The sequence below is a fragment of the Manis pentadactyla genome, chromosome 8 (genome assembly GCF_030020395.1).
Source record: "Manis pentadactyla isolate mManPen7 chromosome 8, mManPen7.hap1, whole genome shotgun sequence".
Classification (NCBI taxonomy): domain Eukaryota; kingdom Metazoa; phylum Chordata; class Mammalia; order Pholidota; family Manidae; genus Manis; species Manis pentadactyla.
The window spans coordinates 90,433,287-90,452,920 of record NC_080026.1 but is presented as its reverse complement, the minus strand read 5'-3'; the positions used below and the strand labels follow the sequence as shown (position 1 = coordinate 90,452,920).

At 33.1% G+C, this 19,634-nt stretch overlaps 1 protein-coding gene and 1 pseudogene across 2 annotated transcripts in view; one reads left to right on the top strand and one right to left on the bottom strand.

The window, feature by feature from the left end:
• Positions 1–283: 283 nt before the first annotated feature.
• The window catches only part of CCAR1 (cell division cycle and apoptosis regulator 1), a 56,507-nt gene continuing 37,156 nt past the window's right edge, over positions 284–19,634 (bottom strand). For both annotated transcript variants that reach the window (XM_036923985.2, XM_057505928.1), the window contains 9 exons: positions 12,123–12,314; positions 9,092–9,331; positions 8,568–8,679; positions 3,691–3,773; positions 3,223–3,369; positions 2,399–2,519; positions 1,986–2,171; positions 1,268–1,473; positions 284–627 (listed from right to left, as the gene is read on the bottom strand). In XM_036923985.2, the coding sequence (XP_036779880.1) occupies positions 568–627; positions 1,268–1,473; positions 1,986–2,171; positions 2,399–2,519; positions 3,223–3,369; positions 3,691–3,773; positions 8,568–8,679; positions 9,092–9,331; positions 12,123–12,314 (1,347 nt within the window). In that variant the 3' untranslated portion in view covers positions 284–567. The remainder of the gene's footprint in view (positions 628–1,267; positions 1,474–1,985; positions 2,172–2,398; positions 2,520–3,222; positions 3,370–3,690; positions 3,774–8,567; positions 8,680–9,091; positions 9,332–12,122; positions 12,315–19,634) is intronic.
• On the top strand, positions 14,479–14,579 carry LOC118931516 (U6 spliceosomal RNA; annotated as a pseudogene).

Genomic DNA, 19,634 nt, shown 5'->3' with positions numbered 1-19,634 from the left:
ATATAATAACAATGGTAACTATTACTTCTTAGTTTTTGATGTACTGTCTTTCAGCTAAATCAATTTCTTAATGAATGTTTATAGAGGCTGATAATTAGAGGGGATTATTTTTTAGGACAAGTAAGAAAGTGGTTTAAGAAACTTGCAAAAATGAGGCAGCATGATATTTTACAATTTATACTGAAATTTTAAATGACTAAAAAAACTTTTTAAACTAATAATTCTATAAATAAAGTAATTTTCTAGGTATTTTAATAAGATACTTGATAATTAAATACTAATGTCACTTAAACTGATGAACTTTATTGGGGTTAAAACTATAACAAAGTTCATCCTAAAACATTTTGCAATGAAAAATTATTTCACTCAAGGAGTGTTTAATAGTTTGAATGCCAGAAATTACAAGCAATCTTCAAAAGCAGAGACTCACATTCATAAAACTTTATACATCATTGAACATATATTTATACTACTAAAATCAAACATGCACCACTTTCAAACATTCTTGTATCATGATTTTATATATTACATTATTTAACACCATTCCTCATCAATGCATGTATTTTATCATACACTTGCACCATTCTCCTTGGATTTCTGATCTTTATCTTCATTCTTCACATTATCCTATAAAACAATAGACAAAGAAGTATGTTTTACTAGATTCTCTTATATATTTGGAAAATTGACCCTGGGGCGACCATCAAAGAAATTTCTCAGTTCTGTGCAGAACGGTTTCTAGTATTTGAGAGAGCTATCTGAGTCCTGAGAAATTAAAGGTTCTTAGAAATTACAAAAGTATATTCCTTGGACTGTAAATATTTTTCCTTCTTGTTCCCTGAGTAAGAATCAGGATGTGGAAGATCTCTCAATTACTAGAGTTTAGTTCAACGACACTGAGTTACTAGAGTTTTTTTAAGTGACAAAGAATACTAATAAACTCTTTGGCACTTAATGTCTCAACCCTGCTCAACAGTAAATGGGGTTTTAAAAAAGCATGTATGATCTTCCTCAAGTTCAAACTCACTGGTTCTGAAAGAAATACAAATAAAGCTTGCTTTAAGAAGTCTGCACATATAAATGATGTTGACATCCCAACTAAGTACTAGGAAAAGACAATATTTTGGGAATTGTTTCTGACAAATCTGATAAAGGATAGAATGCTATTATTTGCTCCTAGAAAAACCACTAAAGGATTAACATTAAAGTTAACAGAATTAGATTTAAAAATTGAAGTAAACTATGAAAATAATTAAAAACTGCTAACCTTCTTGAGAACAGTGTGGATTTCATCCATTACTGTGGATAAGTTTCTGACTGTCTTATTCAGTTGGTTTTCAAACTGCAATTTCATGTTTTCTGAAATCTTTAAGTTTTCCTGCAACTGACTAAGGTCCTTTTTAACTTCTCTGAGTTCACCGGAGAGGTTTTTGTTGGAATTCTCCAAAGTTAACATGGTTTTCTCATCTTCATCTGTTAAAAAATAAATAAAACTCACCATCTTACCCCTTAAAATTTCCAGTTGAACTTTGATATTAAAAATATTTAAGCTAGGAAAATAAAAGGCAGATATAATTCCTTGAAATGGTCATAAATGTCAATTTCAATAAAGCACACTGCAATATTCATTTCACTGAAATTAAGTTTTACCTAAGTGTTACTTATGGACTCAGACTCCCTTTTTAGATTGTACAGACTAGAGAAATAGAAGAAACTGGTTAAAATTAAGTGCAACTAGGGGAGGACTATAAGGATGCAAAAGAACAACAAATGAACCTAGAATGCACAAAGACCTGAGATTCTTATAAATCTAAGCAATTTTATAACTTTAATAGAAACGGTAAAAAATAAAGGTTTATTACTCGCCTAAACTAAAATGCAAGGCATAGATATGTGTGTGTATATAGGTATGTATATACATGCATACACAATATATCTTCCAACAGGGTGTTAAAAGAACGGACACATCCAGTGCTATTCCTTACCAGTTTTTTCTTCTAGTAACTGCAGCTTCTGCTCTACTTCAGCTCTTACTTTTTCACTCTTTTCCAATTTTTGCAAGAGGCTTCCTACATCTACCATTGCACCATTGTACACAATAAGGCCAACATTTTCTTCTACATCCTTTGATTCCTGTTTTACTGTTGGTGTTGGAAGTAACAACCTATTTCCTATAATATAAAATACACCATTTTTATTATTACTTTTTTTTTTTAAGTATTGTTGATACACAATCTTATGTTGGCTTCATATATACAACACAGTGGTTCAACAGTTACCTGTATTATTAAATCCTCACCTCCTCTAGTGTGGTTACTATCTTATTTTATTAAGTTATTTTTTCTTCCTTAATATTACAGTTTAAAAATTACATGATCTTAAAATAATATACTCAAACCTAGCATATCTTCCTGCAATGCTTCTGATCCTTCAAGGTTTTCTTCATCTTTTGAGGTGTCTGTTAATTTCCGGTAAAAACAAGATTCACGGAGCACTACTTTATTAAGAAGCTTCTTTACCTGTTATGGAAGTAAACAAATTATTAGTAAGATGGAAATAAATTTTTAATCTCCTTGAACAGCTGCGTTCTAATTCTCACATAAAATCTGTGGCATCTGTTTTCTCTGGTATTCACTCCCACTCAATTAGAATACTTATGCTTTTAACTTTCTTCTCTATAAACCTAAAATACAAATTATATTTGTAAAAATTTATTTAAACATCTAACATTGATAGAAACACTATCACAACACATTAAAGTATATGTATAAAGATATTTATTACAACATAGTTAGTAAAGCTAAAAAATGGAAACTACCCAGCAACTGAGACTAGTTAAGGTAACTGGTACATCTGTACCATGCACTACCATGTGGTCACAAAAAGAACAGAGGTCTCCATTTTCATGGTAGAATGCACATGATATACTGTTTGGTGAAAAAGCTGTCTATCAGTATGTATAGAATGATTTCATGTGTTGTTTATAAAATTGAAACTGTCATATATGTATGTGAGTTACTTACATAAAAACTGTAGATGTTTACATTTAGGCCAGGGGAGTGTAGTTAGAGGGGACTTTAACTCTTCTTACTTCAGACATTTTAGTATTTCTTGACTATTAGTATTAGCCAGTACTGCTTTTGTATCTCAAAAAGTCAGAGATTAAAAAGATAAAGCTACTTAAAAATTATTTTCACTTTAAATATTCACAATATAGATTACCTGAGCCCGAGAAAGATGTAGTCCAAGAGTATAAAGTATTTCTTCTAAATCCTTTTCAAGAAGGTAACCACAATGGCTTTGATCAAAATAAACAAATGCCATTAACAGGTCCCTGTTAACTGTGATCATCTGAGTCTTTTCTTTTTCCTACAGAAAATGCAGAAAATACAGTATACAATTTTTACACCTGAAAATTGAGAAATGGAGGCTGTGTCCATATGATAACAAAAATCTGAAAAGATCTTTGCCTCATCTGGTTTTATGTGTATGGAAGAAAGGAGTAAGACATACTAGTTATCTGAGGTAACTACAAATACCAAAATACACCTGACTAAATTTTGCTCTGAGTGGTGATATACAGATACACAAGGATCAATAAACTTCATGACTTTGTTATGTTTAATAAGCCTAAATTATATAAGAAATGGAAATTATCACATTATAAACAATACAATATTTAATAAATACCTTATCCTTGGAGGGCCTCTCCTTGCAGTACCTGGTGATGTCTCTTTTGTCATCTCGTTTGTTTATTTCTTCCTCGTCCCGATCTATAAAATAAACATAACAGCAGCAAGAAAACTTTTTAATACAGAGATTTTAATTACTGTAGAGACCAACAATACTTTCCTATTACTAACCAGTTCCTAGCAAAGAAATATCATATGAATAAAATTAGTTTGGATTTTATAAGGAACAATTATAAAGAATAAGAAGTGGAACAAACTTAGAGACTAGAGTGAGGAAAAAACTTGACTTTATTGAATCAAATAAAAAGACTTAATTCCATAAATATTTGGAGGACATATTTCAAAAAAATGAATGAATTTTATACATCAAACTGAAAATTGTAACAGAAATCTAAGCAAAACAGAGAAAGTGTATTTTCTAACAGCTAAAAGGAAATAGCCGATACAGTAAAACTAACTGCAAATATATTACTGCAAAATAAAACTACACAATAGGGATGTTAAGATAATTAAGATTTAACAGTATTAATAACCAGACTTGGTGACACTAACATATGTGCTCCATGATAAAAGATGGGGACTTGGATAAATTATTCTTCAAAAACAAAACAACTGTGGAAGATAAGACTTGAAATCTGTATTCCTGTAAAACTCATATATTTAGGTCCTAATCCCAAATATCTCAAACTACTACCTTATTTGGAGAAAAGGGTCTATACAGAGGCAATCAAGTTAAAATTAGGTGATTAAGGTGAGCTCTAATCCAATGATTAGTGTCTTTATAGAAAGGGGAAATGTGGTCACATACATGCAGAGACAGGTAATGTGAAGATACAGGAAGAAGAAAGATGGCCATCGATAAGGCAAGGAAGGCCTGCCTTTCCCCACAGCCTTCAGAAAAAACCAACCCTGCCAACTCTAGAACCATTGGACAATAAATTTCTAGTTTAAGCCACCCAGCCTGAGATACTTCTTATGGTGGATGCAGTGAACTAACAGATCATCCTTGCACAACTTAGATGCAAATATTAAAGAGCTTTTTATTTAATGGTCTATTGATGATTTTAAAAGACAAATTTTGGTTCTAGAGATTTCTTGGTTCTCTCAAATGGCTCTTCATCAAAGTGCAGAGTAACAAATGGTTTACTGGCAAAATACATTTTGAGATATAATAAATACTAGGAGTTAAAATAGTTTTTGAGATACTACAGAGCATATATATTCATAATTATTTGGTACTATATTCCCTTCTTGGACATCAACAATATACATAAGTAGGTAAGAAATTCTGCAGAACCTTTGCTTAACTGAAGTTTCCCAAATGTATTTGGCTCCAATATAATTATATTAAGCTTAATACCTAATTGATATCTTGGCACACTCTGGGAAAGACTGCTTAAGGTGAAAAGTTGTATTTGAAAGGTAACAATATAGAGAAGATTTAAAAGCATGCTAAAACATGCACAAACTTTGATAATATTATGCTAAGTAAAAAGAAAAAAATCACAAAATATCACATATTGTATGATCCCATTATATGAAATGTCCAGAGCATCTATAGAGACAGAATGCTAAGTAATGGTTGCCTAGGAGTGAAGAAGTTGGGAGGAAATGGGAGAGATTGTTAATGAGTTCAGGATTTCTTTTTAAGGTAAAATGTTCCAAAACTGACTGTGGTGATAGTTAATATATTCAACTCTGAATATATTAAAAACCACTGAGTTGTATATTTTTAAATGGGTGAATTATATGGTTATGTGAATGATGCCTCAATAAAGCTGTTATTTAAAAAATGAAATAAGTATATGTTCTAAAAGTGGTTTGTGGTGGTTTTACAATTCTATAAAGTTACTAGGAATTATTAAATTGTGCACTTACAATGGATGAGTTTTGTGGCATCTCAATAAACTGTTAATATACTACACAAAGGTTCCTTTCATTAATTCACACTTTATAGACATGATCTACCTTATTTGAGTATTTAACTTGAAAGTTATCACTTTTAAAACTTTGTCTCTCCTGGAACTTACATTTTAAAAATAATTTTAAAAATATCCCAGTAATACTTGCTCACCTTAGAAAATAAATCCCATCACACAAACATATACTAAAATCTTGGCAGTGATCATGTCCCTTTATTTCCACACACATACACCTATGCATATGAAATACACTTAAAGGAACTTGCTTTCTAAAAAAATTACTTCATAATCCTTTTCCATGTCACTATCCTCCTGCAACATCTTTCTCATGGCTGCACAGAATTTAACTGTATGTCTGTATCAAAAGGCATTTAATAATTCCCTATGTTGAATATTAAGACTGATCCTAATTTTTTGCTTTATAAACTATTATGGAATGAACATCCATGCTGGTATTTTAAAGGGTACGGTTAATTCACATTTCCAAATTTTTACAATTTAAACTGACTCCAAGAGTGATGAAAGTTAAGTACTCTTTTCTTTAACCTTGTTAAACTGATTTTACCTTTTATTAAAACCTTAATTTTCATCAATTTGATAGGCTAAACATAGATCTTATTACTTGCTTCTCTAATTACTAAGAAGATTCAACACCACTTTAGACAATAACTGGCACTGTATTTTCACTATTTCTAAACCACCAATTCTACTTTTACATTGGAAAGAGAGTGATCTTCTGGAAACCTGACAGAATAATGAGATATAAAGTATGGGAAAAAAAGAAGCTATAACATAAGCAAGCAGCAATTAGAAACACTAGAGAAACCAAAATGAATTAAAATCCTGCCATCTTATTTGGCTTTCAAGTTTAAGATATTTATTAAAAGATGTTTATATTCAAGTGAGAGGAAGACACAATAAGTGAACAGTACAGTAGAATAAGTTATAAATTCTGTAAGTAGACATGCTGTAAAGGGATCAGGAGTGTGTATTATTGGGAAGGATTGCAATTTTAAATAGGATAGAGCAGGCTTCACTGACAAAGTTAAAGACTTCAGATGTGGGGGAGTTAGCAAAATGTATTTTGGGGAAAAGAGTTTGCGGGGAGAAGTAACAGCCAATGCAAAAGTCCTAACATAGGAGCATACATAATGTATTCAAGGAAGCCAGGGTGTCTTAGGTGCAATGAGCTTGTGGAAAAAGTGGTTAAGAGATGAAATTAGAAACTTGATGTGGTAAGGTCTTGGAGGTCATTGTAAACACAAGGCTTTTTTCACAGAGTGAAATGGAGAGCCACTATAAGAATTTGAACAAAAGAATGAAATGACTTGAAAGTTATTCTGGCAACTGAATTGAGAAGACACTACTGAGGAGAAAAGATAAAGAAAGAAGACTAGTTAGGAGGTTATTAAAATAATTCAGGCAAGAGACCACAACATGGCTTGGATTAGGGATAGATCACAAACTTGTGAGAAATGGTCTGATTCTGATTATGTTTTGAAGACAGAGACTGTATGACTTCCTGATAAATTGGAAATGGGATGTGACAAAAAGTAAGGAGTTAAGGATGACTCTCAGATTTCAGCTTGAGTGACAAGGATGGAGTTGCCATCACATGAGTTTGGGAATGGGGAAGGCTGAGGGTGGAAGATTTTGTTTGTTTTCTTTTTGGTAAAGGGGGAAAGCAGGAGTTCAGTTTCAGATATATTCACTTTGAAAAGTCAGAGAACATAAGGGGAGATGTCAAGCAGCAGTTGATATGGGAGACTGAGAGAGGTCTGACGTGATACAAGTTTGAGAATTACTGGTATACGGATAATATTTAAAGCCGAGCAAATGGATGAGACTACCAAGACAGTCATGCAGTAGAAAAGAATAAAGAAGACAATTAACGGTTGGGAGCTAGGACATTCTGATGTAGACAAAATAATGAGAACACTGTTTAGTGATTTAACTAAAGAATTGATAAAACAACACTGGCAGGAAGGGAGAGAAAAAAATGGGACTGTAAAAAGGCTAATCTTCACTGAGCAAATCAGGTAATGAAGACACATGAAGAAATATTACAAAATGCTTATTATACATTATTGCTATTAAGGTTATCAGGACAATTAAGACTAGGCATTAGATGGTATTAATAGATGGCATATGACACTATCGATTTTTTCTTAGGTGTGATTATGGAATTGTGGTTAAGAGTCTTTTCTTAGGAAAGCTGAAGAATTCCTATTTTCAAACAAATCAGAAACACAAATAGACAACTCCATACAAAATACTGACTGAATCAACTGTTAGATATCTGAGTACTATTTTTTAAAATATTTTATATGATTTTTCTCATGTCAGAAACAGATTTTTAAAAAATAGTCCCACATCTATGCAGAGATTGACAGGTACCTAGTGGCACTTTACAGGTACTTAAATGGCTGGCATATGTGACCAGTCAGGAAACCTACTGTAAAGTATCTGAATATTATTCCTCTGTGTAAAAGCTTTTTAAAACTTGAATGACAGGTATACAGGTGCTTGTTATTATTAGCCTTTGTACTCTTGCATGTATGATATTAGTAATTTTTTATTATATATACTCTTGCATGTATGATATTAAAAAATATTTTAAACACCAAAATTAGTTTTCTAAAGAAGATTACATTCTAGGAAAGAAAGGGGACCATGTTCAGGGAAAGTTTTCTCCTCAAGTTGAGTGAGTATTAATTATATATGGGATATAATTAAAAACAAACATGTCTTGTAACAATCCTCTCACCTAAAAATTAATAAAACAATCACTTATAAACAGATTTGCACTAGAAACTATTTTACTGCTTTTATTCCAAAAAATAAAAAGTAGCAAAATTACAGATATATAAATATGAAATATTAACGATACAATGTCACCAAAAAATAAATGTATTTGTCATCCTAAGAAGAAACCAGTAAGTTTGAATCATACCATCTTCTTCATCCTCAGCTTCTTCTGCTTCCATTGGATCATATTCATCTTGATTATTATCTTCTTCAGTTTCATCATCATCTTTAGAATCATCTTTTCTTTTATCTTCTTTCTGTAATTTAAAATGCTTTAAAATTAAGCAACATATCTTGCCAAACATTAAATGACTAAAACCAAAAAAATACTAAGTCCACTGAACTTACTTGAAATAGCATCACATTATAAATTTCTAGAGACATACATTTTTTTTTTAATTAAGGTATTACTGATATACAATCTAATGCTCAGGTTTCACATGAGCAACACTGTGGTTACTACATTACCTCTATTATCAGGTCCCCACCACATACCCCATTACAGTCACTGTCCATCAGCATAGTAAGATGCTATAGAGTCACTACTTGTCTTTGAGACATACATTTTAAGAATAAATTACCAATCACAACATATGTAAATCAAACCATCAAGCTGTACACTTTAAACTTAAAAAAAAAAAAGATATGGTCTTGGAAATAATTACACACCTTCCTTTCATCTTTATCTTCTTTTTTATCTTTATCATCGCCTGATTTTCTCCTTTTGGGTTTTGGCTCATCAGTTTCATCATCTCTTTCTTCTTTTTTATCTTTTCTCTCATCTTTTTTGCTTTTCTTTTCCTTTTCTTTTTTGTCCTCTTTCTCAGGAAGAGATAATAATGATTTGTATATTCTGACACCAAAATCTCTTTGAAGCATTTCATTGAAAAGTTCTGCAAACAACGAAACCTATAAAGATACAAAAGTAACTCAGCCAACTTTAATAGAAATATTGAGTTAATCCAGCAAAGTAACCAAATAATAGCTTGCCACATCTAACAATTAATATGCACTAATAAGAGAGTTATAATAATTGATGTCAATGATAGCTCAAGTGATGTCTCAAAATCCTCAAAAACTTTTCTGAAGATATAAATACTACAGTTTGGATAAATATTACAAAAAATTAATATATTATTATCATATAGCAATCTTCATGATAAAGTATTTTCATTCATTTACTCAATAAATTTTTTATGAAATGCCTATTATGTATCAGGGACTGATCCAAGCATTGTGGACACAGCAGTGAATAAAACATATAAAAATCCTGACTTTCATAAGCTAACAATCCAGTGGGGAAAAGTATAGAACAACCAAATCAACACCAAGTTATGAGAAAACAAGCAGCATAAATGTACAGAGTAAAGTAACAAAAAGTGTAATCACAGAAGGACTCTTTGACCAGGTGACATTTTAAAAGTGACCTGAAGGTGCTCAGGGAATGAAGCCATATATGTAACTAGAAGAGCATTCCAGGCAGAGGGAAATAATACCAAATTCTGAGTAGGGAGCATGCATTATTACTTATTACGATACAAGGTTCCATTGATAATGACTTTAGACATACTCATGAACCTAAAATTATATACTAAATTTTTATGGCTAACTGCTTTCAACACATTAAAAGGGTCTAGAACGTGAAATGGTTGACCACAGCTCTAAAATATGTGATCTGTGGCAATCTGTTCAGTGTTATTTGGTAAAATACTTTAATCAGACTATTTTCCTGATCATAAAGGACAACACAATGTATTAAAAGGGTAATTAATCTTATAATCTATTTTTCTTTAATTCATGTCCAGTCTTTATACATTTAAATTTTTTTAAAATCTGTTATCAGTAGAATTACCATTAAGATGTCAAAAACTCTACTTTTTCTTAACCATAACATAAACAATATCTCCACTTGTGTAAGTAAAATAGCCAAGAGGCATATCTTTTCCTTAGTTTTCTATTTTTTACTACCTAAAATTAAAAGCAGTAATTAAAATGTATTAGATTGGAAGAAGCCTAGAACAGTAACAAGAGCAGCAGAATTAAATCTACCTACCTTTTCATCTATAAGCATTCAAAGACAGAGGTATACAACTAGCATTATTAATATAAATCAGCTAGAGATATATAATTTTATGCTATGTTTTTCTTAGTTACAGATTAATTTCTTTTGAATTCATGTAGTAATATGACTTCTGCATTCCAACGATAGATTAAAAGGAAATTAACCAAAGGATATGTTAGGTGGGGAGAGAGATAAAGGTTAATTTTCCTAGCAAACGGCTGTTTTGCAAATTTTTTCCACTAGAGTAGCATTATTTTGAGACCCTGTTACAACACTGGTTAGATACAGTATATACTTTATATGCTATAAGAAAAAGCAGAGACTACTTTTAAAAATTTACTTATTTCCTGAAAGATGACTACATGGAAGTCACTATTAAGAGCTAAATTTATAACTAGTAATAAAAATAAAATGATGTAATATACAATATGTTTAAGGACACTGGCTTACTAGAATTATTAATATACCAAAAATTTTAAGTATTTTAGTGTTTGTAACATATTTCATACTAAAACGAAAAGCAGGTGCTTTGTGTTTTATAATTGTGCCTCAGTAATCCTCTGTACCAGTCTAAGTACTTCATCTTCATCTTTTTTTAACTGAAGTATAGCTGATATACAGTATGTTGGTTTCATGTGCATAACATGGTGATTTGACAGTTACCTACATTATTAAATGCTCATTCTTAAGCGTAGTTACTATCTGTTAACATATATATAAAGATATAATATTACTGACTATATTCCCTATGCTTTATAGTCATCCCCATGACTAATCTGTAATTGGAATTTTGTGACTCTTTACCCTCCCTTGACCTATTTCACCCACTTCCTTACCCCATTTTCATCTTAACATTTCATACTTAACATCAAGTATGACTGATTTATCCAATATAATTTATAAAATAAAACAATGAGATATGTAAGATACAATAATTGAACCCAATTATAATTTTATAGTGGCTATTACAAAATTAATATTGGGATATTTTACATTGTTTTATTTAAAAAAGAGACAGTCAAAAAAATGAGTCAATCATTTATATAGGATAAAAGTCCCCAATTGTCTTGAAAAATGACAAACTATACAGGGTTTAAAGCTGCTCTGAAATAATAGTACAAAGAAATAGATTAGTGTTGAAAATATAAACATCAATTATTTTATTTTATACCTCAATCAGTCATAAGTAAAATTTCTAATCCTGTTAAATGATATTTTAATTCTAGATAAATAATAAAGCATTATCTCATTCCCAGGAGAGGCAATTAGACATTATACATCATGTGTCTCCTGATATCCTGATAAAAGAACAAACAACTACTTATGAAGAAGTCTTTGGAAAAAAAAAAAATGAACCTGAACCTGATTAAGACTATAGATCCAACTATCAATTTACAGGAAATACAGAGACCAGAGGACCATTTAAACCATACCATAGGAATACAATCAGAAAGAGTGAGTCTGTAGGAAAAAAAATCACCTGGTTGTCTTTTCCCCAAAAAATAAATTACAAGGACAAAAGAAAAAATGGAAGCAATGAGAGAGGGACTGAAAGAGATTTAAGAGAGATATTAGCCAACCAAAATGATAAAAATGTGTGGACCTTATTTGGATCCCAATTTAAACTTAAAATATTACCTCAAATGAATGTTCTTTATTATCCTCTAATCTGTAGTCCAAAAGTACACTCAAAGACATGATGCTACAATCAAACTTGCCACTTTTTGCAGCCCAATTTGGATGTACAATGATGGCTGGTTCATCAGGCAAAATATACCGTCTTTCCCGACGCTGGCGTTCCATTTCTTCTTGACGCTTTCTTTCTTCTTCCTACATATTTGAAATTTTAAATAATGGTCAAACCTCCATAAAGAGTATGCATTTATATCAAATGTACAGAATACAAAGAAAAAGAGCAAAATTCCCAGGACTCCTTAATGTATACCAACCACAAAGGCTGAGGAGGGAGGAAACTTCACATTTACTAAAGAGGACAGTGGCTTTTATGGCTCCTAATTCTCTCTTCTGGATTTCCCGGCATTATTAACTGCCTTCTAAAGGGGAATAAAAATACCTACATTAACATTATATAAATTAGGGGATTCTGGGGAAAAGTCATGGTAGCGTAGTTTTTGGATTTTCATGACCACATTAAAGAGACAATAATCTAAATACAGAAGATAAAATCCATGCATATTCACAGCAAAACTCAGTGACAAGGTATCCCTACAAAGCCCAATATACAAGTGGATGGGAAGAAGCCACAAGAGCCAAAAGATATGCATGTTACTGGCATCTCTGTGGAAGGAAAGCAGAAGGAAGGAATAGGTTGTTTGATGAATCTAAAAACAAGAAAATTACAGAACAGTCAATAGACACTAGAAACTGTAGCAGGTCAACTTAAGAATGGCAGCTGAAAGTAGGCAAGGTTTTATCCCCAAAAATAGTGAGTACAAGGGGTACAGAAACATTCTACCACTTTGAATTTGCAAAGCTGATTTATCAGGGCACCCTTCCAGTGTAGGGCCCCACAATGAGAAGAAACTTCTGGGAGTAAAATCAATAGCGAGCAGGACAGTGACAATAGAGACATGTGAAGAGAAGGTCCAGATAAAAAGTGATAGAGGGCAATAGAGATAAAAATCTCAGAAAGCGAGCCACCCTGTTCTGACAGAACAAGAAAACAACAGAACATAGATCTCTGTTAAGTTAGAAAAACCATCTGAAGCAACCTCCTTCTAGTAAAATTTTAAGCAAACTAAGTTCACATAAACTAAGAAACAGAAAAGTATTGATGTAAAGTCCCATTGGAAGTTACTATTTCAAAAAAAGAACAAGGAGAATTACAACCCTCCAGACAATCAAAGTGGGCCAGAGAGAAATGGTCACAAGATAGATAAAAATATTAATTTATTATTTTAAGTGTGCTAAAAGATATTAAGAAAAATGTTACAAGAAAGAACACAAATAATTTTAAAAGTAAAAAAAGAGGTGACAGAATTTAGGAAACAATTAGAAAGAAAAAATAGTGTCAGACATTTAAGAGTAAAATAGAAGAAATAAAAAAGCAAAAAAACTCAAATGATAATGCCCTAAGAAAGAAGGCAATGGGGAAAAATTAAAAATCAAAAAGAAATGAAGGATTCAAGAAAAAGGATTAATATTGAGGAAGTTAAAGACTTCAATATGAATAATAGGATTCCTTAAACAGAACAAAAGGGAACAGAAAAAATACCATTGCCTGTTCATCACAGTGTTATTATTCACATTAGCCAAAAGGTAAATACAACTCAAGTGACTGTCAACAGATGAATGGATAAACAAAATGTGGTATACACATACTTTGGGATATTATTCAGCCTTAAAAAGAAATGAAGTTCTGATACATGCATACAACATGGATGAACCCTGAAAACATTATTCTATGTGAGAAGAGAGGACAAGGAAAATAAAGGTGAGCCAAAAAGTTTATATTCAACAAAACTGACTTTAAATATAAGGGTATAGTCAAACTTATCAACATACAAGACCTTACTACTAATGAGAGCTCTGAGAAATCTGTTAGAGATGAGCTTCAGAGACTATGAAAAAAGACACTAGATATATACTTATAGGAACAAGATTAAATGAGGATTAAAAGAGAGTACAATACATAATGCTACATGCTAGGATGCTGTATTTACAGTACAACAAAAACAATGGAGGGAAAATAGGGATAGGAAATGCAAATTTTTAAAAACTAATTTCAGCAATAATGGTGGTTGTGGTACTATTAATATTGTATTAATATTGTGTATCTATATTTATATTCCTACCCATTGGCAAAAGAAGGGATAATTTGGGCTTCAGTAAGGGTAAAAACTGCGAAGAACTGAAACCTATCAAATAATGTTTACATCCCAGATTCATAATGTCATTTCAAACAGGTAACCACTGAAGATGGAAGAAAATCAATTCATTATCTTAAAAACTGGATGAACAGAAAGAAAACTGCTTGCTTCAGCAGCACATATATTAAAATTAGAACAATACAGAGAAGAGGCATGGCCCTTACACAAGGATGATGCATATTCATGAAATGTGTATAATTTTTTTATATCAAGCACTGATCCTGCCTTCTGTACAAATTTACCAATAGGTAAAACTGTAACACTGAGCAACCAAATAGCAAATGAGTGGAATAGATGAAAAGAAAATGATAAGTATTAATAATATCACCATTTTTCAACTCCAATGAGTCAATGGATTTGAGCATCAATGGTTGTTAACATCAAAAAAGTACAAACTGGCTCTTCTTTGCCTTCTCTTTGTACTCTCCTTATCCCAAGCAATTCAGCTCTAAAGCAGTTTCTCCAAGCAAAGCAGTTGTCTACAATGGCAATGGAGGCTGGCAGGGAGGGAATGCTACACTGGACCGGAGGAGATGAGCTGCCCTGTCACCAGGCACTGAAACCCAAATGGAACAAGGAGAGCATCCATACAGAGAGAAAGCATAGGGCAGGGAGTCGAAGCAGAGTAGGGACAGTGTCCGGGTGGGAGAGGGAGTGAGAAGGACAACTGAGCAAGTAGGCAAACATATGTAAGCAAATATATGAAGTACAGTGGAAGTCATGTTTCTCATTATTGGAGAAAGGAGTTAGATATCGGGAAAGGGAGAAACCAGAATGAACTCCATTTAAGCACTGGAGTAGAATTGTACATATTAGTATTCCCTCATGACTTTTAATATATAGAAGACATTGTAGTAAGTGTAAATATACATATGTAGATTTTCCATAGCTCTTTTCCCTGAAGGGGTGGGACAAGCACAACAATGACAATGAGTATATCTTGTTATTTACATCTTCTAAACAACATTATCAGCCTTCACTAAAAGGTACCAGGGCTTCCTGGGGAAAATGGCTGATTCCAGAGCTAAGGCAGGGCTAGCACACTGTGAAACCTTAATACTACATTGTGCTGGTAAAACAATGAAGTCCATAAAAAATGATGAAGACATGTAAAGGGCACAGAAGACAACTTGAAAGGGCTCCCACTGGCCAACTGAGACAATTCCATAATCAATATAAATAACCTTTTGAATAAAACAAGAAATCATGAGTCCATGCTCCTCTTAAGAACAAGGTAATTATATATAATCACAAGGCTATTATTACATTAAAGAAATTTAACAGTGCCCTTTTTTTTGGTATCATTAATCTACAATTACATGAGGAACATTATGTTTACTAGGCTCCCCCCTTCACCAAGTCCCCCCAACAAACCCCATTACAGTCGCTGTCCATCAGCATAGTAAGATGCTGTAGAGTCACTACTTGTCTTCTCTGTGTTGCACAGCCCTCCCCATGCCTCCCCCCACATGATACATGCTAATTGTAATGCTCCCTTTCTTCCCCCGCCTCTTATCCCTCTCTTCCCACCCATCCTCCCCAGTCCCTTTCCCTTTGGTAACTGTTAGTCCATTCTTGGGTTCTGTGATTCTGCTGCTGTTTTGTTTTCCTTCAGTGTTTTCTTTGTTCTTATACTCCACAGATGAGTGAAACCATTTGGTACTTGTCTTTCTCTGCCTGGCTTATTGCACTGAGCATAATACCCTCTAGCTCGATCCATGTTGTTGCAAATGATAGGATTTGTTTTCTTCTTATGGCTGAATAATATTCCATTGTGTATATGTACCACCTCTTTTTTATCCATTCATCTACTGATGCTTCCATTTCTTGGCTATTGTAAATAGTGCTGCGATAAACATAGGGGTGCATCTGTCTTTCTCAAACTGGGCTGCTGTATTCTTAGGGTAAATTCAAACAAGTGGAATTCCTGGGTCAAATGTTATTTCTATTTTGAGCTTTTTGAGGAACCTCCATATTGCTGTCCACAATGGTTGAACTAATTTACATTCCCACCAGCAGTGTAAGAGGCTTCCCCTTTCTCCACAACCTTGCCAACATTTGTTGTTGTTTGTCTTTTGGATGGAGGCGATCTTTACTGGTGTGAGGTGATATCTCATTGTGGTTTTAATTTGCATTTCTCTGATGACTAGCAATGTGGAGCATCTTTTCATGTGTCTGTTGGCCATCTGAATTTCTTCTTTAGAGAACTGCCCAGTTTTTAATTGGATTATTTGCTTTTTGTTTGTTCAGGTGTGTGAGCTCTTTATATATTTTGAACAGTGCCTTTTTTTTAATTGAATAGTAGTTGATACCAAATCTTTTATTAGTTTCAAGTATACAACCCAGTGGTTCAACAGTTAACCATATTATTAAATCCTCACCCCCACTAGTACTGTTAGTATTTGTCAACACTGGGAGATGTTACAGAATCATTGGCTATGTTCTCCATGCTGTTATTACCATCCCCATGAGATGACTTACATGACTGAAAATTTTTGTGCCCTTTTATTCCCCTCACCCTCCCCAGCCACCCACCTCAGCCCCTCCCCTATAGTAACCACCAGTCACTTCTCAGTGTCTATCAGTCTACTTTCATTTTGTTAATTGTTTTATTTTTGGATTCCACAAATAAATGGAAACCATATGTTATTTGTCTTTCTCCATCTGGCTTATTTCACTTAGTGTAATACCCTCTAGGTCCATCCATGTTGTTGCAAATTGCACAAGTTTTTTTTTAATTCAATGGCCGAATAATATTACATTAGGTATATGTACCACATCTTTAAATATTCATCCACTGGTGAACACTTAGGCTGTTTCCATAACTTGGCTATTGTTAATAATGTAGTGATAAATGTAGGGGTGCATGTATCTTTTCAAATCAGGGACTTTGTTATCTTCAAGTAAATTCCTAGAAGTGCAATTCCTGGGCACATGGTATTTCTGCTTTCAGTTTCTTGAGGAACCTCTATACCGCATTCCACAGTGGCTGCACCAATTTACATTCCAACCGACAGCATAGGAGGGTTCCCTTTTCTCCACATCCTTGCCAATGCTTGTTATTTCTTGTCTTTTGGATAGTGTTCATCCTAACTGGTATGAGGTGGTATCTCATTGTGGTTTTGATTTGCATTGCCCTGATGATTATAGTGACATGGAGCATCCTTTCATATGCCTGTTGACCTTCTGTATTTCTTCCTTGGAAAAATTGCTGTTCAGTTCTCTGTCAATTTTTAACTGGGTTATTTGTCTTTTGGTGTGTAGCCATGAGTTCTTTATGTATTTTGATGTTAACCCCTTTCAGATTTTGACATAGTCCCACTTGTTCACTTTTTTGTTTTTCTTGCCCAGGAAGATGTGTCCAGAAAAAAATTGAATTGCTCATACTTTTGTTTAAGAGATTTTTGCCTGTTTTCTTCTGGAGGTTTATGGTTTCATGTCTTACATTCAGGTCTTTGATCCATTTTTACTTTTGTGTATGGAGTTAGATAGTAATCCTGTTTCATTCTCTTGCATGTAGCTGTCCAGTTTTCCCACCACCAATTATTGAAGAGACTGTCTTTTCCCCATTGTATATTCATGGCTGCTTTATCATGTATTAATTGATCATATATGCATGGGTTTTTATCTGGGCTCTCTATACTGTTCCATTAATCTATGGATCTTTTTCTGTGCTGGTACCATACTGTTTTGATTACTGTGGCTTTGTAGTAGAGCTTGAAGTCAAGGAGCATAATCCCCCCCGTTTTGTTTTTCTTTCTCAGGGTTGTTTTGGCTAATTGGTATCTTTCATGGTTCCATATGAACTTCAGGATGACTTGCTCTTGTTTATTGAAAAATGCGTTATTGTTTTGATAGGGATTGCACTGAATCTGTAAATTGCTTTGGGCAAGATAGCCATTTTGACAATATTCATTCTTCCTATCCATGAGCACAGGACAAATTTCCATTTATTGGTGTCTTCTTTCTCTTAGGAGCGTCTTACAGTTTTCAGAGTACAGGCCTTTCACCTCCTTGGTTAGGTTTATTCCTAGATATTTTATTCTTTTTGATCCAACTGTAAATAAACTGGAATTGTTCTTCTGATTTTCTGCTGGATCGTTGTTAGTATATAGGAACACAATAGATTTGTGTATTAACTTTTTTACCTACAACTATGCTGAATTCAGTTATTAGTACTAACAGTTTTTTGGTGGAGTCTTTAGCATTTTCTCTGTATATAGTGTCATGTCATCTGCAAACAGTGACAGCTTTACTTCTTCCTTACCAATCTGGATGTCTTTTCTCTCTGTGTTGTCTGACTGCCATGGCTAGGACCTCCAGTACTATGTTGAATCAAGTGGTGAGAGTGGATATCCTTGTCTTGTTCCTGATCTTAGAGGAAAAGTTTTCAGCTTTTTGTTGCTGAGTATGATGTTAGCCGTGTCTTTGTCATTTATGGCCTTTTTTATATTGAGGTACATTCCCTCTATACCTGTTTTGTTGAGCATTATCATCATGCATGGACATAAATTCTGCCAAATGCTTTTCTGCATCTATTGAGAAGATCATATGATTTTTCTCCCTTTTTTTTTTGTTAATGTAATGCATCACAGCAACTGACTTATCAATATGGTACCATACTTGCATCCCTAGAATAAATCCCACTTGGTCATGATGGATGATCCTTTTGATGTATTTCTGTTCTGTTTGCTAATATTATGTTGAGGATTTTTGTGTCTATGTTCATCAGGTATATTGGTCTATAATTTACTTTTCCTGTAATGTCTTTGTCTGATTTTGGTATTAGAATGATGCTGGCCTCACAGAGTGAGTTTGGAAAATATTCCCTCCTCTTACTTTTTGGAATACTTTAAGAAGGATGGGAATTAGCTCTTCTGAACACTGCTTTAGTAATTATCTAATATCACATCCATATCTATAACCAAATTTCTCCAATTATCCCTGAAACATTCTTTATGGCTTTTTTTCTATCTAGGAGCCAGTCAAGTTTCCACTCAGTGCATTCAGCTGTCACACCTCGCTAACCTCTTTTAATTTGTATCATTTTTCTTCTTTTCTCTTTGAAAACATGGACTTTTAAAAAAAGTTCAGATAAGTTCCTTTGTAAACTTTTTCACATTCTAAATTTATCTGTTTTCTCACAATTAGATTAAGGCAAAATATTTTGGCAAGAATACTTCATAGAATAGGACATTAGTGGACTCATAGGCTCTACGCAGTGACTGATGCTTGACATGGGGGAGGAGTTACAGTGAGT